At 39.7% G+C, this 27783-nt stretch overlaps 1 protein-coding gene across 4 annotated transcripts in view; it reads right to left on the bottom strand.

The window, feature by feature from the left end:
- LGR5 (leucine rich repeat containing G protein-coupled receptor 5) overlaps positions 1-27783 on the bottom strand; it is a 122577-nt gene that overhangs the window by 28122 nt on the left and 66672 nt on the right. For 3 of the 4 annotated variants that reach the window (XM_039500081.1, XM_039500073.1, XM_039500084.1), the window contains exons 3-6: positions 17241-17312; positions 15030-15101; positions 4395-4610; positions 259-330 (exon numbers count right to left, since the gene is read on the bottom strand). In XM_039500081.1, coding sequence (XP_039356015.1) covers positions 259-330; positions 4395-4610; positions 15030-15101; positions 17241-17312 — 432 coding nt within the window. Of the gene's footprint in view, positions 1-258; positions 331-4394; positions 4611-15029; positions 15102-17240; positions 17313-27053; positions 27083-27783 lie in introns of those variants that run through there. The other variant, XM_039500093.1, reaches the window with a different exon arrangement.

Genomic DNA, 27783 nt, shown 5'->3' on the forward strand with positions numbered 1-27783 from the left:
TTAATATATGCTGCCTACAAAAAAAGCAGTGTAGTTTTATAGTTGAGAAATAGGATCATTGTGCGCAATCACTGTGTACTGCAGTCATTGTAAACAATCATCCAGAGCCCGTAGCAATTAAGCAAGCCAAAACGCATGTTTGGCTTTTAGCAATTAAACAAGCCAAAAAGCATGTTTGGTATTTTTATTCTTTCAGAATATTAATGAAAACACTGAAAAAAAGGGGAGGGGGAGGAAACAAATAAGAGGTCAACTCACAAAGTCTCTAGGCTGTGGAGCCCATCAAAGCATTTCTTTCCCAGGGAGTAGATTCTATTGTTATGGAGATGTCTGCAGGGGAACATTAAGAGCACAGTCAGGAAAGCACATTGCACACAGTGGAGTTAAGCAAAACATGTTGATGGTTAAATCAAAAGAAACTTATTTTCAGGCATGCACTGATTATATGCAAGTCATGCTTTTTGCAAGAGCGTGTATAGGAGGGCATTTCCCCAACCTCTACCCCCCACTCGCCACCCACCCACCCACGCACCCAGGCTTTGATTTGGTTCCACAGAAAGGTTTTGCTTTTAAACTGCAGAGATTGTGATTCTTTCATTTAATGTATTTGTTTTCTGTCTTCATATTTGTTTTAAAAGTGCCTAGCCTGACGTTCTAATTTTAGACACATGGGGATTAAATGTTCTGAAACTTTAAAAATAGGGTCACTGGTGATTTTAAAAATATATATTTAAATTAGATACAAGGTCTTAAAGTGTTGTGTGGGTTTTGTTTCTGGGTAGGAGGAGTGGGCAGGATGGGAAGCAGGGAAGTGACATGAGGCCTGAGGAAATGTAGTAAGAAACAGATAAATTCACATGACCAAAAGTCAGAATTTCAGTGTGAGTTAGTAAATATAATTGACCTCACTGATGCTACAACTTGACTTCCTCTCTGTTAAACTAGAATAATCAACAAATAATTTCCAGTGGTATGTTATGTAATTTATAGGATTTTCAGTTTGACTTTTTTTGGTAGTGATTGGCTTGAAACAAACCTGCAGATCTGAAAGTTTGGGCCATTCAAAATTCAGCTTAGAATTTTGCTGCTTATGCCTATTTCTAAATGTTTAGATCTTAATAGAGAAATTGCTCTGTGTAGCTTATTAACATAGATGGATGTAACTTAGTGTAATTTCAATGCATTTTTTTAAGAGAATGCTTTTCCAGCTGACTTCTCTCTCCTATTTTACCTTCCTCACTCCTCCCTCATGGTATGAGAGAAACTGTGGGAGTTGTACATAAAAGAAGAGAAGGTCTGTGAATGTGAGAGTCAGACACTATTCTCATCCATGTCTTAACTAAAATACTTCTGTATAAAGCAATCAGAAGCTCTCAATAAATTTTTCAGAACCTACACAAACTGTATTCAGCTATTTATCAACTGACTCTAAAAGATAGAGATTCTGATGTACCAAAAAAAAATTTTTTTTTCTTCTCTAGGAAGAAACCTCAATCATTTTGATCTCAAATACTATATTGACCTTTTAGGCTATAGCAGTATGAAGAATTTGCCCCAAAACTCCAATTAGTTTTGCATCTTTAATGACCACAGGTCCAAGCCTGCTCCCATTGAAGCCAATGTGAGTTCTCCCACTGACTTAAGATTTGCAGAACTGGAGAGAGGGTAGTAAAATGTGTACAGAACCACACTAAGTGATTTGGAGAGACTGGAACAATGGGTGCTGCAGAGAGTTAGGGGTGATTAAATACTAGTAACTCTAAAGTCTTACACCCAGAAACAGGAGATAAACAGCAGATGCAAAACGAGGGGACCTAGCCAAGCAGCAGCACCTATTGCATCAAGTGAAGCTTATTTTCATCGTCTTCTTAATTGTCCGAATGTTACTGAAGTTTCAGCAGGGAGGTGGAGAAATGAGACTGGGAGGAGAGCTGGGGCATGAGAGGAACTCTACCTTAACAAGTGGTTGACAACATGATGAAAAATAACAGGGATCTGGAAGCTCAGCCAAATGACACATACCCATTCTTTTAAAGGTTAAAATCTCATACTGAAACTCAATCTGTACCCACCCAGGCAGAGAGCCAAGTCTGTCCACAAGGTGGTAGATGGAATTCCTTCTGCTTACCCTGTATGGCTTGTACCTTGTACAATTGTATTGCTCACATTCTGCACTTGCTAGAGGTGACAGATCAGCTTTTATGGTTGTGACACTCTGCACCCCATATTTATCATAGTGGTAGGATTATGATGTGATTATGACATAATAATGATGCATCGTGTACAAAATGTGTTATGTGAGGTGTTAATGGAAAATTATGGTTTACTGAATATGATTATCCTATTTGTATGAATGTCTCATGGAGTTATGAATATTGATTGTATCTGTATTTCAGATGTGCTTGCACCTGGGTAACACCCACAAAACTTTACATAAAGCCTAGCCAGCACATCATGAATGGCCTATTCAAGTTGAAAGGCCCATCAAAAAAGACAATGGGACATGGAAGAGGCTTATCCTCACCTGGGGATGCTTCAGTCAGCCTATGGATAATGGCTGCCATGACTCATTGGCGCATGCAAGGGGTCGTGACTAGATCACATGATACTGAACTGCATTTTGGTATCTGTATTTTTCCATAAACTGGGCTGGGAACTTGGCTTGGAATAAGCTATAAAAGGGGGAAATGACATCACCAAGAGGCCTCACTCCCTACACAACAGAACACCTGGAAACACAGACTGAACTGCGGGGAGTGCTGGTCCCAGGCGGGAAAGAAGGAATCTTTTCTGTGTATGGAAGCTTGGTGAACTGTTTGTACTAACAGGGTGAGACATTGCTTGATTCAAATCCTTACTAGTGTATAACACTTAGATTGCGTGTGGTTTGCTTGAAGTGTGTGGGGAATCTGCTCAGGAACAGGGGCTGGGGCATTGTTGTCTTCTCCACATCGAGGGAGGGGCGGACTTAGGGTTACCAGATAGCAATTGTGAAAAACAGGGTGGGGGTGGGGGGTAATAGGCGCCTATATAAGGAAAAGTCCCCCAAAATGGGACTGTCCCTTTAAAAATGGGACATCTGGTCACCCTAGGTGGACTGGGTAAAAAATGTATACTGGTCAGACTTTTGACCAGGGCAAGACGGTACAGCTCTGGGGTTATAGGTTGTGGAGCTGGGAGGGTGGGGGAGCTCACTGGAGTTGTTCCATTGTCATTTTATGAGTGGCTGAGGAGAAGCCTTCATGTAACTGCAGCTGGGTGTGTCAGTGTGAGTACAAGTCCTGGAGAGGACTGTAGCTTGTCACAGCATCACGGGGGGAGGGGGGAAGAGGGAGCCCAGGCTAGTGAGACAGAGGTCTCAGTGATACCCCAGTTCCAGGTTGTACCCCAGTGGGAGGAACCCATCACAATGGTAGCCTATAATAAAGTGCACTGAAATAATCCAATCATAGTGTCCCAAAGGCTTGCATCATGGCTATCGGATCAGCATGTTAGAATATGTTAAAATATATTTAATATCTTGCATGCAATGGTTTCGTGCTGCCTACAAACCATGAATGTCTTTAATAATGACCATGTTTCAGCATATCCTGAAATAAATCCTGAATAATTTTTCTAATAATAGAGCAGAAGTTTTTTCAATGTGGGATAGTCCCAGAAGATCTGAAGATGATTCCTCAGAAACTGGAATTTCTTCCAGGATTTTCTGTGAATTTTGTATCTGTTTTGTTTAGTAATACTGGTAAGGGAACATATCTACTGTTATGTAGATATCTACACAAACTGTCTGTGAAGGGAACTTTCTCAGCTCATACTTGTTAGCATTCTATCCTTCTAGTCCTTTAGAGATTTGAGTTAATTTCCTTTTCCCGCCCTAGCCTCATGTTGTCAATATTGCCCTATAATCTTAAGTAAAAATGTGTACACATGTAAACAGCCTTCCAGTACTATGATTTTATAAATAATAGCTAAGATACAAAAGTCCTTTTTTTTTCAACTTATCTCTTCACTGACATTCTGAAGAGAAGTTTATTTGCCACTAATTCTCTGCATCGTTATAAATAAACATATCTGCAAGTTAAATCTTTACATTATGTGGAGTGGAAAGGTCATTTAATAAGGTTGCAAAAGTTATAGCTTTAAACACAGTGCAAGAATAAAGGGCAAACTTCAGGTTTATAGCCCAAAATATGAATTTAATGCTAAAACTATAACATAAAACAATAGCCCATATTAACCAACCTCAAGGTTTACAGATCATTTCACATTTTTTGGGCAGTCTAGTTTTAAAGTATCTCTTACAAAGCTTAATTTAGACATTGCATCTTGAAATAATTTATTACAAAGAGGCCAAGGTCTTGCAAAAATCATTTTAAAAAATCAGTAAAACTTACAGAACTACCAAACTGGAGAGGTTTCCAAAAGCATAGTCTGGTATGTGATGTATTTTGTTCAATGCCAGTGTCATTGCCTGAAGTGCTGATAAACTCCTAAAAGCTTGCACAGGAATTTCTGTCAAAGAGTTGTCATCCAGCCACAAGTGTCTAAGAGAGACCAAGCCACTGAAGCAGTTGGGTGGCACGTAGTTGATGTGGTTGGCATCCAGACGTCTAAAAAACCAGAAATTTAGAATACTGACTCTGAGAAAAATGTAATGAATCAACACAAGAGACCTAAAAGGATATTTTCAAGTACAGTATGCTCCAAAGTGGGGGTGGGGGGAAGGTTATCACATCCCCTGTTGGTGCTCTGGAGATATCCACATTTTCTTCTACTTTACGTTCTGGTCCTTGAGGCCCCACACCATGGTCAACAGTCTTATGTGACTCCTTTTATGGACTGAAGGGGTCACTTTTGAATGGTGCAGGGCACTCCTCCATGGGCTGAGCAATGAGTTTATTTCTCCTTCTGAGCTCTCAGTCACCTTATGGGATTAAAAACTAGGTAAGAAACTCATTCAGAGAGACTTTCGTTATTTTTATGTCTATGGGTCATGGGATTGCTTCTGCATAACTGAAAGAAGCATTTGACTCTCCATCGTTTTCAGCACCATCTTAGAAGCCTGAAAAGAAAATTTTATTTCTGACTAATTGTATCTATTACATTTTGTGAAATATTGGTTCTTCCTGTGTTTCTAATGAAGGCTGAAGTTAATGTGTCATTTGCAAGGCAGAGATGACTTCCTTTTATTTTGCACCAGCATTACCAATGAGCTGGTTTCATCCATAGGAAAAACTAAAGCAATTTGGTTGCTGCAGAACCAACACAGGGAGAACAACTGCACAACAGACTATTTGTTTTTCTCTAGATTCTACAGGCCTCATTGTGATCTCACACCGGTGTAAATCAGGAATAATCAATGCAGTTTCAAGGGTATAAACAGGTCTGAGATAAGAATCAGGCCCTATATAATCAATGGTTTAAAATTATTTTTATTTTGTGCTCCTGGTAGAGCACAATTGAAAGAACACATCAATTTTCTGAAATGTCAGGGAACATATATGTGATCTGTATGCTTATCATAACTCTTCTATGCTTCTACTTACTTCTAATCTGCTTTAATGACTTTGCACACTTGTTTGCACTACAAAAGTAATTATTTAGCCCTTTTGTTCAGGCTGCCAGTTTACAGGATGTTATTAAAAGGAAGCAGTAGTGAATTTTCAAAAGCATGTTTGAAAACATTACAGAACAAACAGATGCACCCTGAGCGTAAGGAGGTAATCCTTCACAACCTGAACTGGGTCCATTTGAGAGAGGGGAATGAATACTCTTTGTGGCAAGCATACTAATCTCTTTATTAAAGTGCTTCCTCATTTACAGTCATGTAAAATGTCGGGTCCATTGTGTCTCCTAGTCCATAGTACTTCTACCTACTGCATGAGAACCAATAATGAATTCTAAGGCTCCGTGCCAGATTGGCAAATAACTGAGACAAGGTCAGTTGGAACAAATTTATAAAGTTCAGTGTCAAAGCCCTTATACAATTAAATTTTCACTATAATAACTGACATGGCAAGCAGCAGAGACAGAGCTTCCAAAATAACTCAAGGGTCTGTCAACAATGGGTGAGGCTGGAAATGTTTAGAAATACCCATGCTGTACCTCCCCCACTCCCGAGGCAACAACATACTTTGCCTGTGTTTTCAAATAAGGTATAATTTGAGTGAATAGATGGTGTTTCTTTGTGTTTGGTTAGAAGTAAATTTCTTGTCTGCATGATGTCTGTATGTAAACTAAGGAGTTATAGTTGCACTAGTTTGACAGTTACACTGATTAAAGAACGGAGGCTTTATTCAATTTAAATCTGTTACTGTATTGCAATTAACATCTTGTCTCATGTGGGGTCTCAGTTTGCAGCACATGTTGACTCCAAAGGGGCTACATGCACAAGGGTTGCAGGATAGAAGTTAGGTATAGTCAGTTGTTTTAGATGATACAGAAACTATGGATGAAATCCTGGCTGCACTGAAGTTAATGGCAATATTTTGATTTCAGTGGGATCAGGATTTCATCTTCCACATATTTTACAGAAAATTTAGAAATTGAGTTAGTTGAAAGTGTAAATTCCCAAATTTAAATGGTATTGTCCCCTGTATGTGTGTGTATGTAGTCATATTTAATTGTGATTCAAAGCTAGGTGAATTTATTGTTTCAATATATGGCAAAGCAAGAAGCTACTATGACTTATACAGTATGTAATGTAGTTGCAGGACTTACAAGTGCTCTTAAAATGTATGACCAACAAATGTTTCTTTGTCATCTAATCATTTTTTAAAATAAATTCCTGAGTACCATTTTCCTACTTGCAGATAATAAAACATTTCATTATGGTTATGTTTCCTGGCATTATATAAATAATTTATACTGATGTATAAAACATTGAGCAAAATCCTAGTTTTCAGCCAATTTTTTTACTCGTGTTGATCAAAGTTTTGGCACTCTCAAAACTAAACCCATTAACTCATAAACATGACCTTACTTATAATTTAAAATATATCGTTAACATGTGGGCAGTTTAAAAGATCTATTGTATTCCAAAGAAAGCCAACTTAGGGATACAAAAATATTTGATCTCTTCTGATAGGCAGCCTATAAAATGACATCTAGCATGATATTTATCACGAGCTCACTTAAAATGTCCAAAGTAAATGCTTAAATTATGCAGAATGTAGTCCACTGTAGTTGTTTGTACTGTGTATGCTCTGACCATATGTTTTGCAGCTCATGTAAAGCTACTATTCATGAAGAATTCTAAAAGTGGATAAAGTAAAAGAGCTGACTCTCAGATTTAAGAATAAAACACTAATTCCTTCCATAACTATTACTGGTATTCTGGACTATGGTCAGCGTATACAGGATCTGGGCTTAGGCATAGTTTGACTACTATATTTTGGGATGGAAGCTCCAGTCAGGCCAATTGACTGGGGGGGCAAATTCTGTGCCTGCCCAAGGATTGCTGTGGGAGGGGCAATGACTCCCTGGACCTCCCAAACTATGCCCAAGGATCTGGGACAAGATTATAATGGTGTTGGTCCATCACTATAGTTAAGGTTGTGTCACAACTTCTGTTTAAAGATTGACCTTTCTAAGTCCTCTAAAATAAATATGCTTAATTGGATTCCTTTGAAATTTGATATGCCTCAGAAGAGTGCAACTGAGGGGTAATGACCCAAATTTGGGGTAATTTGAGCTAGGGGTTGTAGAAATACAAGCCCCCCACAAAGTAGCCATTTTTTCAAAAAGTTTCTGCGTGGTTTTTGTTTTGTTTTGTTTTTGCACAGAGATAGAGATCACACTACTGATGTGATTTGGGTCAAAATGGTCTAATTCTGTCAAATTTTACCCAAGATAATGCATGGAACCTATAAATATTTGGGGGACCTAACCTGAGAATGGTATTTAAGAAAATGTACAGTTTTTACAATACACATGTGCCAATGCAGACAAATGGCTAGAGCAGTGTTTCTCAAACTGGGGTCCACAGGTCCCACTGATTAGCTCATTGAGAATGGTATCTAAGAACACGTTCACTTCTTCACTTGCATAAATGTAGAGTCTGGAAGAATCACTGTGCACTCGAGGGGGTTTCTCTGCAGTCACTTTATGGAATTGACAGTACACATACCTTGACCACTGAGGGAAAAGAAATGTGTGATGCCAGGATTGCCAATGTGTGGACTGTGGGTGATTCTTGCATCACAAGGTTGCAGAAGTTTGTGGGAGAGCCAGGGTCAAACCATGACATGGGGATTGCTGACTATGGACTGATTTGGGTGGAGATAGGTGGCCTGTGTTGGCATCTGAGTTTGCCCACTCTGCAACATCTAACCAGGGACTTAAGCGGCTGTGATCTGCCAGTCATGGTGGTGATTCACTTGGATGGAAATGATCTGGGCCTTAGGCCTAGTGTGCGGCTCGTACAATGTATGAGAGCAGATCTGGACCACGTCAGAGATTTGTGTCTAGAAGCTGTGATAGTTTTCTCTTCTTTGGCTGAGTGTCCAAAGAATTGCTACAGTGACAATATGAAAACTATTAATACATGTTGGAAGAACATAAATTAAGAAATTGGAAGGCTCATAGCTGACCAGCAAATGTGTACTGTATGGCATAGAAACATTACAGGCTGTTCTCAGGGGTACAGCTATTGGACCAGGGTCAGAGGATATTTCTCTTAAACATAAAACTGTCGTTATTGTGGAACAAAAACCCTGTCTGTGATTCTTCTCACTGGCTGTGCCACAAACTCCACATTGCATGTACCCACTAAAGGGACCAACAAAATCAGTTGCTTAATGGAGGTGGTTTTCCACTAAGGTGAAGCAGAACTACATTCAATGCGCCTGGATCTCTGATGCAATGCAATCTGGTCCTACAGTTGGCTGAACCTGCCCAGGGAGCATCCCCTAGAGTAACGGTGATCTTCCCGTGGCATGTAGCCAGCCTAAGGGTGCTCACATCAGTCTCCCTCCCTTCTGCTAGTGCATCAAAGAAAGGAGGGCTGGTTGGGATGGCCCTGTGCTAAGCGGATCCCTGTTTTATTCCAACCTCTTGTGACTGTCTGCAGCCCAGTGTAAGACAGAGTGATCCTTAGGCTGCTCTAACATTGCACTGGGGGGGCCAACCCAGCACAGACGTGGCAGAATGAGGGGAATGCAAAAGTGATCTTTAAGACAGCTTTGCACGTACACAAATAAGCTTCACCTCATAGACTCATAGACTTTAAGGTCAGAAGGGACCATTATGATAATCTAGTCTGACCTCCTGCACAATGCTGGCCACAGAATCTCACCCACCCACTCCTGTAACAAACCCCTAACCTATGTCTGAGTTATTGAAGTCCTCAAATTGCGGTTTGAAGACCTCAAGCTGCAGAGATTCCTCCAGCAAGTGACCCGTGCCCCACGCTGCAGAGGAAGGCAAAAAACCTCCAGGACCTCTGCCAATCTTCCTTGGAGGAAAATTCCTTCCTGACCCCAAATATGGCAATCAGTTAAACCCTGAGCATGTGGGCAAGACTCGCTAGCCAGCACCCAGGAAAGAATTCTCTGTAGTAACTCAGATCCCACCCCATCTAACATCCCATCACAGGCCATTGGGCATATTTACCTGCTAATAATCAAAGATCAATGAATTGCCAAAATTAGGCCATCCCATCATACCATCCCCTCCATAAACTTGTCAAGCTTAGTCTTCAAATCAGCTGCACGCCAGGATCAGGCTCAATGTGAATGTAGACAACTTTTAAGACTGCATGTTTCCTAGGAAGGATGATTACTTTACAAGTTTCACTGATTATTATATAGTGATAATGTGTCATGGTATGATGAGGAATAAAGTTTAATCATCATTAGATTGGGATCCCTCCTGAGTGGCAACATGGGTAGAGCTTTTCGCATAACATTTTTTCTTGTAGGAAAATGTGGCTTCATCTAAATAAACATTTTCACAAGAAAATGTTTATTTTTGACTACATTTTCCAGTTTTGCATTTGAAGGAATAAAAAATCGAGTTGATATTTCTAAACAATTTCATTTTTTTCCATTTCAAAATGCCAAATCAAACCTCTTTGGATTTTTTCCTTCTTTAAAATATTTCCTTTTTTTTGTTCCAATTCAGAATGGAAACTAATTCTGAAATGTCAAAATATCTGGGGGGATGAAAATTCCATTTCCCATCCAACTCTAGCCACAAATGAATTATAGAAAAAATCCCAGATAATTTCCACTTAAATTTTTATGTGACATCAAACCTGATGATAATGTACCCTGTATATACCAAATAGATAAAAGACAAATAAAAACTATTTAAGAAATGCTTTGGGCAACTTAAAAAAAAAATCTTATTGAAACCTTACTGGTACTATTTTCATATCCTGCATCCTGTAAAGTCAGGATGACTTACAACAATAAATTCAGGAGAGAAGTTTGTTCTGTTTAGTATAGGAACTATCTTTTTATCTTGATCCTCCTCCCACTGAAGACAATAGAAAAACTCCTGTTGAATTTTAGGGGAGCAGGCGTAAATGATCCATATTACCGGGAATGTGTTTCTTTGCTTGTTAATGTCCTTTTATGAATAGTGAGCTATGGGCAAGAAAGCACTGCCTACTATGTCATTGATTTTTTGGCTATTTCCATGGTGGCTGAGCAACCGTAAAGTTACTCATTAATAATGGTGTATAAACATGAGACTAAACAGAGCGTAAAGTTTCATCAAAGTTTCAGAACTTTGTATACAATGCTAAAATAATCAAAAAGTTTCTTCATTATGAATGTAAGATTTTCTTTCCTTTTAATTAATAACATTCATATAAGGAGGTCTGCAAATTCTTTAGTTGTACGTAAACATGTATATTATATCTTGCATTAACATTTTCAGAAACAATTCTTTTCTATTAAAATTTTCCACATCTAAAAATCTCTGGGGCATTAGAACATCTATGCTTATTCAACCCTGTTGAATACCTTTTTGACATCAAGGCAGATGGCAAGAATGGGGATGCCAGAGTCCTGAGCAGTATGCAAACAACTAAGAGCACCAGCTGATGCTCTGTTCTAAAGAAACTTCAGGGTGAATAAGGTAAGATAGACAGCACACAAGTGACGCTGGCAAACACTACAGACAAATATCTTAGTCCTGGCATATCAGTGATAATATTAGTTACATTTAGCCATGATACTTGAAAACAGATTTTCCTTTCTTGGGTGTAACAGAAATGAATGGCAATCTTATTGTTGGGATTAGTATTTCACATTATTTCCCTTCACTTCATACAGTACTTCAGATGAAAATGACAGTACGCTATAAGGCATGATTCTGTAGAATTCAGATGTGAATCCATTATGACTTGGGCACTTCCAGAATGAAAGTGCTTTGATTAGTTCCTTCAAACCCTCATGTGATTCAGAAACACTGAGTTTCACGTAATCATTTGGCTCAAACCTAGGGTAGTCAATGCCTTTAAGAACTGTTGAACTAGTACATCCTCATACTTGACAAGGGAGCTAGAGTCCCTTGTAAAACTGACGAGGATTTTAATATCCTGAGTTTTAAGGATTGTTTTATTTTTATCTTTAATTAAAGAAATAAGGTGTGCATTCTCCATTGGCTTCACATGACAGGTTAACAGTCTTACATTTTTCTCCCCAGATTTTTGTTGTTTAAGGTGAAATAAAGCATATCCTAGTTCTTCAGTATGTACAAACTATTTTGTGCGCTATTGTCAACATCTTATTTTCTAGGATTTTGTATTTTCTAAATATCTTGTGTTGCCTGCAAATATATATATATTTTGCAGGCATCACAAGATATTTACAAAATACAAATCCTAGAAAATAAGGGGTGTGTAATGTGTGTGTATAGCATAGCATTTGGGAAAGGTGAATATTATGATGTGAATATTTGTAACTCAAATTTCAAAAGAACTAAGGCTGCTTCCAATAAGAATGAGGCCAAGTAAGAGAGCAAAGCAATGACTCAGAGCTGAATTGGAACCTCAGTGAAATTACAGGAAAACCTTAGTGCTGGTTTGGGATAATCACAATTTAGGCCCTGATCCTGAAAGCTGCTCTGCAGGGACAGCGTTCTGTGCGTCAACAGAACCGCACTGATTTTAGTGAGGCTGCACATGAGCAGAGGACTCTGCCTCACGGAGCAGTACTTTTTCCAGCAAAGTAAGTCATAATCAGTTAAAGAATTAATTCATACAGTATGCAAGTACTGTGGACTGTACATTTTTAATCCCCTCACTAAATAAAAGTCTATGGTAACTGAAAGATAAAGTGCCACCACCAGCAGGAAAGAAGATCTGCAGAAGGCAACCGAGGCAATTCAGAGTTTAAACAGTAACAAATGCCAGTACCATCAGAAGTTGGATGAAAGTGTGGAAGAAATTGTTGCTTGATTCTCCAATACATTCATTCAGTTTTGGGGATTAAAACATATCTATACACCAGAGGATGGAGGAAAAGACTGTCCTATAATGTATATTTTTATGCATAAATAAATCAATTGCTATTAAACTGGTGCTATGAGTAAGCAGGGAAAAGTTGTAGCTTTTTGTACTAATAAAATGAATTTAGCATTGTCACGTGATCAGCTACACATCGTTTAAGGCAGCAATAGAATTAGCTTGGCTACCCACCCCTAAACATAATATTTTTAGGGTTAAAAAAAAAAAAGGGATGAGAGAGTTGGCACCAACATTCAGCAGTTCACAACTACTCTAGCCTAAGGACTGGGTTAATGAGGCTCACACAAATCATGCCAGACTATAAAGTTAAACATAAATAAATACTAAACCTGGCTATCCTAAAGAAAACTTTGCTTTGGTAAAAGGTTTCTAAGAGCTTTTAACCTTTTAATTACTCTTTTGATAGAACTTCTGTTATTCCAAGGGTTTCAAAAAGTAATTCCTATTGTAAATCAGAAACCAAAGCAAGAGTCACCTTCTGAACAGAAATTACTACACTCTCTGAAACAAAAAACTGAATCTCCGCACACCTTTATCTGACAGGCACAACCCAGTTGGAACAAACAAAAGAATCATGGTTTTCTTTTCCTCAGAGTTCACTCTTGCCAATGATCTTCTTTCAGCTGATAGTAGCTTTTCTGTACAAGCCCTTATCACTCCATCTTCTGTCTGCTACACAGCTGTTTAAAGTTCTTACTGGCCTCTGTCATTCTTTTTTTATTTTAATTCTGTCACCAGATACCAGTCTTTTACACAGACCACATAACCCTATGGTTTTCTTCTTCAGCTTCTTCCTTCCCACCTCAGGGAAAGACATTCTCAACAAAGAATGAGAGATACTGTCATTTTACTTAGAAACGGTGCTGAAAATTCCACAGTCTCTCTCAAAGCAACAAAAAAACCCTTGTTTGCCTGCCTTGTCGTGTTTTAGCCCCGAATACCTATAGAATAATGAGATTTAGCAAGATATGATTTTTATGTTTAGAAGGGGGAAAAATCAAATGTAGTCATTAGACCACAGTTTTCTCATGACTCGCATGAAAATCAAAGGAAAGAAGAATAACCTTAAAAGCATATGCTTGAGATATTTTACACTGTCTCTGGTCAATAAAGAAAAAGGTCGCTGAAGGAAGTAACAATTATTAGATTGCTTTACACTAGCATCTGTAATAAACTTTTTGAAAATACAGAAGCCAAATGTTGTCCAAGACAGACATAAGAATGCATGGGCAATAATATTGCCCAGGATTATGTATATATTATTGAAAGTCACAGAGATGTCATTTTATGTTTGAAATCATTACAAAAAATTTCAGTTTTTTTTTAAATTTTTGTCTGAATTTAGTGTATGCAAAAGATATTCGCTACACTGGAGTCTTCTCTTTATACACAGAACAAGGCTATAGCATAATGTGAGAGAGTTCAAGTTTTTCCACAATACCCCCATCAATATTCTCAACTCTGACCTAAGCCAGTCTATAGCATTGTCTATATGTCCTCCGAGTCCTCATCCTCTCTGCAGACTCCCAGGGAAGTTGCTAATTAGTGCAAACTGTGGTAATGGTTTTTGTGACACTAAATATTTGAATTTTTCTAGTGACTTCCACACGAGGACCTAAAAATTTTACAAAGATTAATTATGCCTCCACCACCGTTGTGAAGAGGATGGGCTTTACACCAATTCTGCAGATGGGAAAAACTGAAGCACTGAGAAGCTGCTGTCTGAATTTTCACATGTCCCCATATGTAAGGCACTTAAGATTTTGAGTGCCCAGCTCTGGCTATCTTGATGTCTTGAGTTCAGCACCCAAAATTAGTCAATACTTTTGAAACTTTAGACTCCAGTTCCTTGCCCAGGTCACAATGGATGTTTGCGGCTAATCTGGAAATAGAATGTTTATCTACTGACCCCCACTCCTGTGTTACCCACAAGACTATCCTTTCTTACTTGTCTACTGGGAACTACCGTAAGACAACTCATATCACTTCACACAAGCCACTAAACAGCCAGCTAACGGTAACTTTTGGTCTCTGGACCTGGGCAATAGTTCTGATAAAATGGAGGCTCACAGACAAGGCTAATATGGTACAGACAAATCATATAAGTGTGGGGACCTGTTTGCCTTGTGTGATTCAAGCATATTACACAAAAGGGAATTAATAGTGTTTTCAGTGTTGTAAAACAAAAATTAATTACAATGTCATTTAGAGATTTAAAAATATATTAAAGGTGTTCTTCAGGAAACCTTAATGATGAGAAAGATCAGCAGTGGTCATGAAAGCAATTTCTATTTCCAATTATACTTGACCGAACAGTAAGTATCACAGTGCAGTGCATCTTTGCTCAGACTTTGAACCATCTTAAGGTACTGTAAAGCAACTGTCACATGAAGTCACTTCTGATGTTTAATTGAAGTATTGGTAGCTGAAAATGAATTCAAAGGGAGTTGGGAAGAAAAAGTTGACCAAATATACTATTTGATAACAACATTACCTTATAAATTATACTACACTATATTACGTTGTTAATGTAACTATCAAGTATACTTACAGAGACTGAAGACTGCGCAAGTTCTGGAGTGCTTCAGTGGGAACCTGCTTTAACTGATTGTTCTGCAGCATTCTTCATTAAAATCCGGAAACAATGTAAGAAAAGGAAATTATTTTACTTTACATACTTTAGGCCAAATTTTGCTCTCTTTCACCCATGAAACTCCAGGAATGGGATTGTATGGGTATTATGGGGTGCAGATTTTGACCGTATCAAATTAAGATGTAATTTACACATCTAGCTAAAAATTACTAAACCACCTTTAAGACTCACATTTTTCATTCTTTCATTAGTGGATTTGTCTTCTCAAGGTGAGCAAATACCTGCAGCATGAACTAACTGTATTAATAGCAGGGCCGGCTCCAGGCACCAGCTTAGCAAGCAGGTGCTTGGGGCGGTCACTCCGGAGAGGTCAATAAAGAAAAAGGTATTTGGTGGCAATTCAGTGGAGGGTCCCTCACTCCCACTAGGAGTGAAGGACCAGCGAAGGACCTCTCGCTGAATTGCCGCAGATCGCGACTGCGGCTTTTTTTTTTTTTTTTTTTTTTTGGCTGCTTGGGGTGGCAAAACCCCTGGAGCCGGCCCTGATTGATAGTAGCATGCTAGCTAAGGGCTGGATTTTCAAAAGCATCAGAGGCAGTTCAGAATACAAAGTCTCACTAGCTTTCAATGGGACTTGTGCTCCTAACTCTTTTCAGGTGCTTATGAACCTGGGCCCCCCAAAAAAACTCAAGTCCCTTCCCATTTCTTACTCAGACAAAATTTCAAAGGTAATGGACCACCTCCTGAGATTCTTACTCAAGAAAACAGTTATTACAGCTAATTGGATTTTTTCTCAGTAAAGACTTTAAAATTTGACCCAGTTTTAAAAATTTAAAAGTTTTGCCTGAGAAAAGATTATAGAATTTGGCTTGGTGAGATTAGTTTTTTTTCCAAGTCTACAGAGGAAGTTGCTCCTTGTTGCACAAAAAAAGGCAATGACCTGAAAAACAATCCATTCTATCTGTCACATCGCCGCCTTCTCAGGGGCTGAAATGCACTTTTCATTTCTTTTGAATTTGATGAAACATTTGGGGCTAGGGTAGGAACAGAGAACTTCCAGAAAAAAACCAAGAAGTGCCAAAGCCAGAGGTCTATGCCTGGGTAAACTCCCACTGTGCAAAAGGGCTTTGCCTGAGTAAAAATGAAGGACTCTATTGTGCTGTTAATGCCCAGCCAACCAGTAAGGGAAAGTGCGGAGGGGAGTGTGACCCGCTCTCCTCTATGTCCAGCCAGAAGCTGAGCTGGTCACTGCAGAAGGGGTAGTGCGGCTTTGGCCCTGTTCCTTCTCGGTCCCCACTATCCCTTGGTAGCCCCAGAGCTCCCTGAGCCAAAGACTGCTATTGTGCCAACTCCTGAGTGGACAGTGGTGAGAGAGTCCTTGTTACCTTCTTCCCACTTACACGTCTTGCAGTGGCTGGGCATCTTCCTGAAGTGAATAGGATCTCTGGATTTGGCTGATACTGAATAGGTGGTTGGCATTTTATTCAAAAAGGGGTAAATTTTGACATCCTTACCCAGGCAAAACTTCCCCTGAAGTTGAGTTAAGTAAATAGAGTGGGATTTGGCTCATAATCCTACTTCTACAACTTTTATTACGTGAAGTATTATACTTCTCAAATGCACACGTTTTTAATAAAAAATAAACACAAAAAGGCAGATAATATTATTTAACTGGGTTTTTTATAGACCCCAGCTTATCCTGAACTGATTACACCCATGAGGATACAAGATTTAGATATGAACGGAGAGCTGTATTTAAATTATGCCTAGTTTGCAGTAATTAATCTATCCAGCTTGCCCCTCAAAAAGCTAAAAGAAAAATTATCCTCAATTTTATCCAACCATTAAAAAAGCCTCTGAAGCTTTTATAGGTGAAGTCGGAACTTTTGTGGACAGTTAAATGATTAACTGGAACAATTTTTGTCTTTGATATTGTACAGTGACATTTAGTTGATGAGCAGGCTGTTTTAGAACTATCTGTGTTTAGGACATTTTCCATATGATAAAGCAAAGATATACAAATGTTAATATGTATCTTCATTCCATCTGAATTGCACAAATGGTCTGATCAAAATATGGAATTTACTTGATCAAATCTTTACATGTTAATTAGTTTCCTGGAGCATTTAGGAAATCAGAAATATATCAACCACCACACAGTTTACTTACAGCACTTTAAGACTGAAAAGGCCAGCAAATGCTCCCCTGGGAATGTATGTCAAGCCATTTCCTGCAAGACGTCTGCAGGGTTTAAAAAAAAAAAAAAGAAAGGAAAAAAAAAGGTGGGGGGGTAAATACATTTCTCTTCATGTGGAATTAATTTGGTTGTTAAAAAGCAACATGAGTATGTTTGAACCACTGATGCCAAAGGCAGTTGTTTAGGAGCCTTGTTTTGTCATCATTAATATACTGTTAAAAAAAATCCTGTAACTGTGTATTCAATTTACTGGCAGCTGGGCTGCAGAGACAAATGCACTTTCACTATAAATCAAGTTTATGGTTTACAATGCACATCTAATTGTTCATACTGTTCTTTTTAAAGAGTAAACAATGTCTAATACTAAAATATAAATAGGCTGACTACCAGAGGTATTATGGAACATTCTAGCTCATATTTTTAGAACTGTGCATGCATAATTTGTGTTCATTTTAATGCAATTGTGCACACAATCACAGTACATGCACACATTAATGATCATGGCTCATTTACAATTGTGCACACAATCACAGTACATGCACACATTAATGATCATGGCTCATTTACCATGACTGCACATGAAGTAATGGGACATGCATCTTTTCCCCAGGCACACGTTTATAAAAATGTGGCCCTCAATGTAATTGCTAAAATTTCTTACAATACTTTCCATTTCTATAGCACCTTCCCTTTTTTGGGGGTGTGTGTGTGTGTATGATGTCTTACAAACTTAAATAAATAAACATCACAAATGCATTTGTCTGCTATTTTTCCAAAAGGAGATGCATTCTTCAGGATGTGCAGAAGAAAGATATCCCATATTTGATGTGAAATAATGGATCTATCATTCATATATGGCCCCCTGCAATATGGTGTCTTAGTATCTCATCATTTTTAAAGTATTTATCCCCACAACATCCCTGAGAGGTAAAAAGTACAGCTGGGCAACTGAGCCTTAAGATAGGCTAAGTATCTTGTCCGATATCACACACTGAGTTTGGGGGGGAGCAGGCATTTGAACACAGCTCTTCAAAGACTCAAGCTAGAGTCCTAACCCACTGGGCCACCCTTCCCCTCAACAGAGTAGGTAAAAGAGAACACTGTAACAAGGACTTGACGACCAATGTTGCAATAAAACTCCATACCAAAGACTCCCATCCAAAAAGGCTCTGCTGAGGTTCATATTTTCTGCGTGAAGTGGAATATTCCCTGTGGTAAAGCTTTAATTGGAAAACCACACCTGTTCAACAGCTCCTGAATAAGGATACCAGCTGTTCAGAGGAGGGAGGGGACAGTTAGTGAAAGATGGGCCATGCCTATTTCATTGGAACACTATGCACCTTTACGGTTGCATTTCAGTAGGATAGTACTTATTTTTCCAGATTCAGACCCTCATTAGACCTTTTTGTGGCAAATTGTACATTTAGTGTCTTGCACTATTTTGAAGTGTAGTAGTTTCAAAAAATGATTTTAAGCAAACAAAAACGTTTGGGATTATAATTCTATTAATATACATTTGTGCCTGTTTGGAGGAAATTAAGGGTGAGTTTAGCTGCTTTTTAGAATATATTTGAGTTGATTCTAATTGGCCCAAGATTTTCTCGGTCAAAGTTCTTTTTTTGCAGAATTCTCTCTGGGAGAAAATGTACCAGAGTAATTTGTCATTTTTCATACAAAGACTTCACGGCCAGCAGAATGAATATTTTAGTCTAATTTGACTTCCTAAGACAAAGAACTTCACCTAGTAATTTCTGCATCAGGACCATGATTTTTAGAAGAACATCTAGCCCTGACTTAAAAACAGCAAGGGAGAAAGAATCTACCACATCCCTAGGTAAATTTTTTCAATGATTAATTATCCTCACAGTTAAAAATGTGTACCTGTTTCTAGTCTGAATTTGTCTAACTTCAGCTTCCAACCACGAGATCACATGATACTTTTGTTCTTTTAGATCAGTGGTGGGCAGCCTGTGGGCTGCACACAGCCCGTCAGGGTAATCTACTGGTGGGCCACAAGACCAGTTTGTTTACATTGACCGTCTGCAGGCACGGCCACCTGCAGCTTCCAGTGGCTGCGGTTCACTGTTCGCCACTCCTGTGGCGCTTCCCGCAGCTCCCTTTGGCCAGGAACAGTGAACTGTGGCCACTGGGAGCTGTGGGCAGCCGTGCCTGCGGACGGTCAATGTAAACCAGCTGTCTTGTGGCCCGCCAGTGGATTACCCTGACAGGCCGTGTGCAGCCCGCGAGGCACAGGTTGCCCACCACTGTTCTAGATTAAACAGCTCTCAATATAGAAATATCTTCCTCATAAAGGAAGCTCCTTGTAGAGCCTGATCAAATCACCTCTTAACTGTGATAAATTAAATAGATTGGGCTTCTTTAGGCTCTCACTGTACAGCAGGTTTTCCAAACATCAAATAATTTTTGTAGCTCTTTTCTGAACCATTTCCAGTTTGTCAACTTCCTTTCTGAAGTGTGGACACGAGAAGTGGACTCAGGATGGTCTCATTAATGCTGTATACAGAGATAATACCACTTCCCTATTCCACCCTTGCTTCTGCAGCCAAGGATCACATTCATCTTATTTGCTACAACATCAGATGGGGAGCTCATATTCAACTGGTTATCTACCATAACCCCTAAATATTTTTCAAAGTCACTGCTTTCCAGAGGAGATACAGTCCTTTCTCTTATAATTGTGGTCTACATTCATTGTGCCTAAATGTGTATCCTTGCATTTGGTGGTGTTAAAATACATGTTTGTTCAAATGAGTATACCTTTCCAAGCAATCCAGGTCAGTTTGCATAATTGTCCCCATCATTATTTACCATTCCACTAATTTTTGTGTCCTCTGCAAACTTTACCAGCAATTATTTTATATTTTCTTTCAGATTATTGTTACAGATGTAGAAAAGCATTGGGTCAAGAATAGATCCCTCCAGAATCCCAATAGAAAGATCCCCCATTGCTTGAGGATTCTCCATTTAGAATTACTTTTTGAGATCTATCAGTTAACCAGTTTTAATCCATTTGATATGGGATGCACTGATTATGTATAGTGCTATTTTTAATCAGAATGTCACATGGGACCAACAGAAGTGTTAAGATTATTATGTCAGCACAGTTACTTTTATCAAGCAAACCTGTGATCACAGCGGTATAGTATATCAAGGTTGTTGGACAGTACTTATTTTTCATAAAAAGATGTTGATTGGAATTAATTATATTACCATCTTCTAATTTTTTACTGATTGTGTCTATACCAGTCTTTCCATGATTTTGCCATGGACTGATGTCAGGCTAACCGTCCTACAGTTTCCCAGGTCATCCCATTTATCCTTTTTAAATTTTGGCAAAACATTAGCTTTTTTTCCAGTCGTCTGGAACTTTCCTAGTGTTCCAAGATTTGTTTAAAATCAACAATACTGGTTCAGTGAGATCCTTGGCCAATTCTTTTAACACTCTTGGGTGAAAGTTATCTGGTCACTTCTGTAGGGCACACTGCAAATGTGGTTGCTCTATTCTTGACAGTTTTTTTTTAATGCTGTCATGTGTTTTTCTACCTGCTATTCCCATCCTACCCCAATCTGGGCACCAAAGGGAAATCAATTCTTTTGTTGCTATCACAGGTAGCTAATCTGTAGGATATTGGTTTTATTCTTCTCTCAGAATAATAAACATGGTCGTTCATGTTGTCTATGTTTAAATTTGAAAGGTTGTATGGTTTTTGATGCATGCATACTTTGCAATTTTAAATAACATATTGACTGCATTTGCACACTTAGGATATGTTTCTCAGACAGTCCACAATGAATTTCCCTGTGTAGTTAGAATTTTTTTTATGCTTCAGCACTGAAGCCAGTGAGTGCATTGTTTCTGGGGTTTTGTTTCCCATTACACTAAGTCATTCAAGTCATGACTTCAGTTGGACTTTGGATGGACTTTGATTAATGATCTGAAACTGGATGGGTAAATACCTCCCTCCCCTACAGAGCTGAGGATGGATGGATTGTCTGCCTCCATGGTGGTGCATTTAGTTAATGATTTCTGAAAGGGGAATGAATGAATTTGTTTATAGTCCTTATATAACCAAACATCTGGCCTCTGTTTGTATATGTTTTTAAATTTAAATTTCGGAAAAGTTGAATTTTTTTTTAGTTCCCACAGTTCCATGATTTGTTGTTTCAGAAATATTACACTAAACAAAAAGAAGACTGAAATATATGACTTCTCCATAATAAAAAGGCAATTAAAAGGAAACAGAGTTACTGCATTTGTTTATTTTTGGAGGCTATTGGTTTAGAATCCCATTTCAGAATCTCACAAATAAAGAACCAGTACTACAATAACTTACACCTCTGTGGCATAATTTCACTCAGATGAGTAGTCTCATACATCTCAATGGGGCTACTCACATAAGTAACCTTCTGCACGTGCTTGAATTTTTGTAGAAGCACAGGTTGAGCTTGTACACTCAGGGTATGTCTACACTGCAATCCCAGGTAGAAATGCTCACACTAGCATGGCAAAATATAGCAGTGTAGATGTGGTGGCAGGGGCTTCATTGCAGGTTGTACAAGTGCACTGGGGACCTACTCGTATTGCTGGAACCAGTGTGTTGACTGTGCACCGCTATTTTTAGTCATGCTAGAGGAGTTATGTCTGTCCAAGCTGCAGTCACACCTCAGATTGCAGTGTATATATATATACACCCTAAAACGCTGATTACTTTTTTAAAAAAAAGTAAAAATTATGTTAAAAAAAACGAAACACTAAGATGATAGAAATGTATATTCCTGCAATTCTGTACTGTTTCAGCACAGTTCTGCACAACTAGCAATCTCAGCTCAGGAAAGGAGTTATAGGGGAATAGGTGAGATAACGGCAGGTGAGGTTTAAGGTGTATTGTCAGAGCTACATAAAAAGACTTGTTTGGTATCTGCTTGGACTATTCCTTGTACATTTATCCTTTTGTACACTTCACTCTTTCTGCAGAGAAACAGCCATGGGAGATGGTGGTTACTGATGCTGGAGTGAGAATGTTCCAGGTTCTGAAAATTGGGTCTTTTTGCTTTTGTTTAACTGGTAACAGGGGCGGCTCTAGGAATTTTGCCGCCCCAAGCAGTCATACCTGCGGGAGGTGCACCGGTGCCGTGGGACCAGCGATCCGTCCGCAGTCATGCCTGAGGGAGGTCCGCTGGACTGGCTCCAGTGGATCTCCTGCAGGCATGACTGCGGAAGGTCCGCCGGAGCCGGCTGCCGCCCTGCCGGCAAAATGCCGTCCCAAGCGTGCGCTTGGCGCGCTGGGGTCTGGAGCCGGCCCTGATTGGTAAAACACTTCTGGAAACTTCAGTAAACAAATAGAAACATTTGCAGTTTTCTTCCCGTCTGTCACAGCTGATTGATGCTACAACTTTATTAAGAGCAAACAAAATTCAGTGTAATTATGCTGCTATTTCCAATATTTTGGCACAAGGTAGGGCCCTTTTATAGTTGAAGAATTTTGATCTCCCAGCACATCCTCAACTCTCTTTAGAGACAATGGAAGTTGAGGATGCTCATCACCTCTTGGAAGAGCTCAGTGCCATGCAGGACCAAGCCTTTGGAACAGAAGTAGAAGGAAAGGCAGTGATCTTTTTGTAAAGGAGCATTTACGCGACGCTAATATGGTAGATGATAACTGTGCATTTTGATAGGATTAGCACAGTGGAATCTTCTTGTATTGGAATGAACAAAGAGGTTCTGAAGGTGCCGAAATCACTAGGAATTAAGGGCACATAGAATTTTGTTGGACGTGCTCAACGCGCCTCAGGATCAAGCATTGTAAAAAGTGTTACTATTAAAGGAGTGAAGGTCCACTGAAATGCACTGAAGTAATTCTGGACTTTCAACTTGCCTCAGTGGAAGTGGAGGTCATTATAAGTCTGTTGTGTTGTTATTTGGCTGTTAAAATATAAGAGCAACAGTCAGACTGGATGTGTTTGTTCAGAGAAATGCCAGTGCATGTTCTTTTATACAGACCAGGCTACAGCTATTTTCATGAGATTTCTAGTAGCTTGCTTTGTACTGTATTTATTCAGTCCAGATTGTATTTGCATATACCATATTGCAACATAGTGTGGTATGCAAGCATATTTGCAACTTGCAATCCTTCTCTGGCTTTCCAAATATACTAGGAGATGGCTATAAATTGTGTTCCTTGAACTACTAGCACTGACTTTAGCTCTTTCCGACCCTGAATTTTAAATTCCATCTGCTAACTGATTTACTGACATCATCCAGGGGATAAGAGAGTAGGGAAGAACATGTGCCAAGGCTAGTGCTATCATGGATTAGGCCATATTTTTCTTTTAAAAAATGAAGAAGATGAACAGGTTACCAGAGTTAATGTCTCAGCTGAATCAGTTTTGAAAGCTATCCATCTTCTCTTGAGAAAGGTGGTTTGACTCCTTTGATGCTAAATTACATACTGTAACTAATACAATCTCCTGGATTGGTAACTGAGAGGAAATAGTAGAGAAGAACCTTAAGGCTTTTTGATTCTGTAAGCAAAAAGTATTAAATGCCCTGATTCGGCAAGGTATTTAAAACATGAACCTAACTTTAAGCATCGGAGCTGTTTCATGGATATCAGATACTGGCATGCCTAAGTAACATTAACAGTTATTCTAATTAATGGTAACTCCTTGCTATATACAAATATAAAATCTACAAAACTTTACTAAAGCATTGATAATCAGCATATTGGTCTGTCTCTCTGGTGTTTGGGACCAGAGGTAATGGAGAGTGTATAGGTAATACTTAATAAAGGTGCAGGGTGAAATTCTGGCCCCACTGAATTCAGTGAAAAAACTCCAATTGACTTCAATAGGGTCAGGATTTTATCTTCCTTATTTAAATCAATCAATTAATTCTCTCTTCTATTGATACCAACACTGAAACATTTATATTCTCTTGTAATACAAAACAGATGTTACAGTAGGACTGGGGGGGGAGGGAGTGTAAATATTAGGTATTACAGCAAAATTGAGATTCTAATTTGTTTTCTAAAATGACTGATTCTACATGTGTAAAAAAAAATTGTTCATACTTCAGGCAGAATTTGCTGATCTTGTTTTTTCTGCTTCTGTCTTGTTTCCTGCCAGCCTTAGGGTAATTAATCACCGAAGGCATTATATTTCTCTTTTTAACTATGATGATGCAAAACCATTTTTTGCTTCTCAAATCAAAGAAAGAAAGATAGCTCTGTCAATATGGATAACCAGTCTGATATTGATCGGACTATTAAATTGAGGCAGCTGCCTGTAATTTAATATCTATTTAATGATTATTCCTAGGCCAATCTCAGTAATAATATTTAATGTGTGAAATTAAAACCATATGGCTATTTGCTCTAAATTTGCTTTCCTTCAAGATGTTTTTGAGAACTTATCTTTCTAGACAAAGTTATGAATTGTTGATAATCATTATCATCATCTCTATTTCATTTTGTCTCATTATGAATTAATCACCTAATTATTATGAAATGATAGATAACATAAGAAAGGACAGTAATGTGGCCTGGAATTCTATGTCATCAAGAAGCTGATTTACACTGAGCTCCTGGAACATAATGTTTAAAACATGCTCTTTCCTTGCAAACAAGGGGCAAGAGTTAGTTGTGTTGCACACACATTTACAGCTACTGTGTTCTTTACTCCACTTACATTTTAGTTGAAAATTCAAATACAGCATGTTTCACTGTAGCAAAGGCCCCAAATGGCTTTTAAAATACACGTGCCAAATTCAAAGCTAGTGTAACTTGAGAAGATCCATTGACTTCAAGCAGTAGGGATGGGAGGAATACGTGATCAGAACACTACACAATCTTTGATCTTGATCTGGCCTTGATCATTGATGTCTGCCAGTTAAGAAACTGGCTCAAAATGTACTATTACTCCCTCCTTCTACAGAGGGGAGGGCATTTCTCTGCACCTGCAATGATAAGACCACTGAAGATAATGGTCTCATGTTTTGCTAAGCTGCCCAAGGCCAGTACTGAGGACAAACTCTGTTTTGCTTTTAACACTATAAAGCCCTGCTCTTTTCAGATGGCTCTAACTATGGCACTCTGCTAGAACAGAAGCCATGTAGCTTCCTCCAGAGCAGACAGCAAGACCAATTGTGAGGAGTACTTGAGTACTCTCAAGTAAGCATCATAATTCTTTCTACCCCAGACTCTAAACTCATCTCCTACATAAGATCCCACAGACCTAGGAAACAAGAGATTCAAGTTTACTTTTATATTTGGACAGTATTATCACTAAACCCCCAGGCCAGCCAATAATCTCTTATGAAACTTCTTATTCTAAGTTTAACACTTAGATGTAACTGGAACAATAAATGCTAGGTCAGACTGATCCAAATCCAGAGTTTTAGTTCTAATTTGTTGGGCTAGCCTTAAAGACTGTACTTCAGATTTCTGAGCACCTATTGTTTTCATCCCAGGTGGCAGTATCACCAGCAGGGGCGGCTCTACAAAGTAGGCTGCCCCAAGCAGCGCGGCCGCGCGCGCGCCGCTTCCCCCCCCCCCCCCGGCGGCCCCCCTCCGGCTCCGGCCCCTGGGGGAGCGGCGGGCGCGTGGGCTCGTGCCCGCCGCGGCCGGCAGCGGCACCGGAGCCCGGCGGGAGGAGCGGACCTGCCTGCGCGGCACCGCGGCAACGAGGGAGCGCGCCGGAGGGGACCCGCGCCCCGCAGCGACTGCGCGCACGGCTCCATCCCCGGCTCCGGCCGCTGCCGCGCATGGCGCGGCATGCGCACCGGAGCTCCCAGGCCCCGCTCCCGCCCCCCCGCCCGCGCCCCGCGCTGCGCCGGCGCCTGCCCCCGCCTGATCACCAGTAACGGAATAATGTATAATGTCAACAGTAGCATAAGTACATTGAAATGTGGTGTACTGTTAAGAAGATAGCTGGACAGAAAAGTGTGGCAATTGTTTTTGTCATTTCCATGCTATGCGCTAAACATGGTGACTGTGTAGGGGAGGGATAGCTCAGAGGTTTGAGCATTGGCCTGCTAAACCCAGAGTTGTGAGTTCAATCCTTGAGGGAGCTATTTGGGGATTGGCCCTGCTTTGAGCAGGGGGTTAGACTAGATGATCTCTTGAGGTACCTTCTAACCCTAATATTCTATGAAAATTCTGGTGCTATGTAGTTGCTATTGCACACTGATGAGTGGCAAAATGAAGCCACAGTGAGGGTATATTAGAGACCCTCCACAGGCACACTGCCAAAGGCAGCCTGCCTGCTGCCCTCACGGTGACCGGCAGAGCACCCCCAGTGGCTTGCCGCCTCAAGCATGTGCTTGGCGTGCTGATGCCTGGAGCCGCCCCTGGCACTGGCACTGCCTCCAGCAGGAATGGTGTGTATGCACTTGTGTTCTGAAGTTCAAAAAAAACTTGTGAAAAATGACTGTTTTTGGATGCCTTTTGCCAAATTTCCAGGCTTGTGAATGTGGGAGATATAAACATGATTTTGGCTGAATTAACAGATACACCTCTACCCCGATATAACACTGTCCTCGGGAGCCAAAAAATCTTACTGCGTTATAGGTGAAACCACATTATATCGAACTTGCTTTGATCCGTCGGAGTGCGCAGCCCCCCCCCCCACCCCCCGGAGCACTGCTTTACCGCATTATATCCAAATTCATGTTATATGAGGCCGCGTTATATCAGGGTAGCAGTGTAATTGTTTTACAGCTACAAGAAAGTAGAAAATTGCACTATTTAAGTATAAAAAATATTCACCTGCCACTGTGCATCCTAATCAGACAACAATCCTGCAGTCCACGTATCTAAACTCCCACTGACATAGAAGGAAGTTAGGTCTGTGAACACACTTAAGTACTGGGTCCGAAATGTGCAAGACTTTGGTTAATTAAATTCAGAGTGCCTCAGGATCTATAGCTGTATAGCTCAATTAACATTTTCCCCATTTATGCAGTGTTGTTGTAGCCATATTGGTCCCAGGATATGAGAGACAAGGTGGGTGAGATAATATCTGTTATTAGATATTATTGGAGCAACTTCTGTTGGTGAGAGAGATAAGCTCTCAAACTTGCACAGAGCTCTTCTTCAGGTCTGTGAAATGTACTTGGAGTGTGACAACTAAATACAAGGTGAATTAGATTGATTCCATTTGCTGTCAGTCCTCACTCTTTACCCATTCGGGTCCCCAGCCAACCCCCTGCTGGGACCTCATACTCCTTCCCCTCAAATGAGGGTTGAAGGGGGAGGGGTTATAAAGGAGGGTGGGGTTGGCTCCCTGCTATACTCGTCATAGGAGCGCTGAACCCCTGCTGTTTCTGCTTCTTTAAAGAATATCTCCTGTAAATCTTTACCAATCCATTTAATCTGATCTCTGTATCCCTTCCATAGAGTACCTGCACTGGACACCTAACCCATGCTTACATAGTGAGTTGCAACCTCATAGCCTCACCCCTCTTTCATATTCATACTAACTAAGCCCCAACCTGCT

This window comes from Mauremys reevesii, linkage group 1 (assembly GCF_016161935.1).
Source record: "Mauremys reevesii isolate NIE-2019 linkage group 1, ASM1616193v1, whole genome shotgun sequence".
Taxonomy (NCBI): Eukaryota; Metazoa; Chordata; order Testudines; family Geoemydidae; genus Mauremys; species Mauremys reevesii.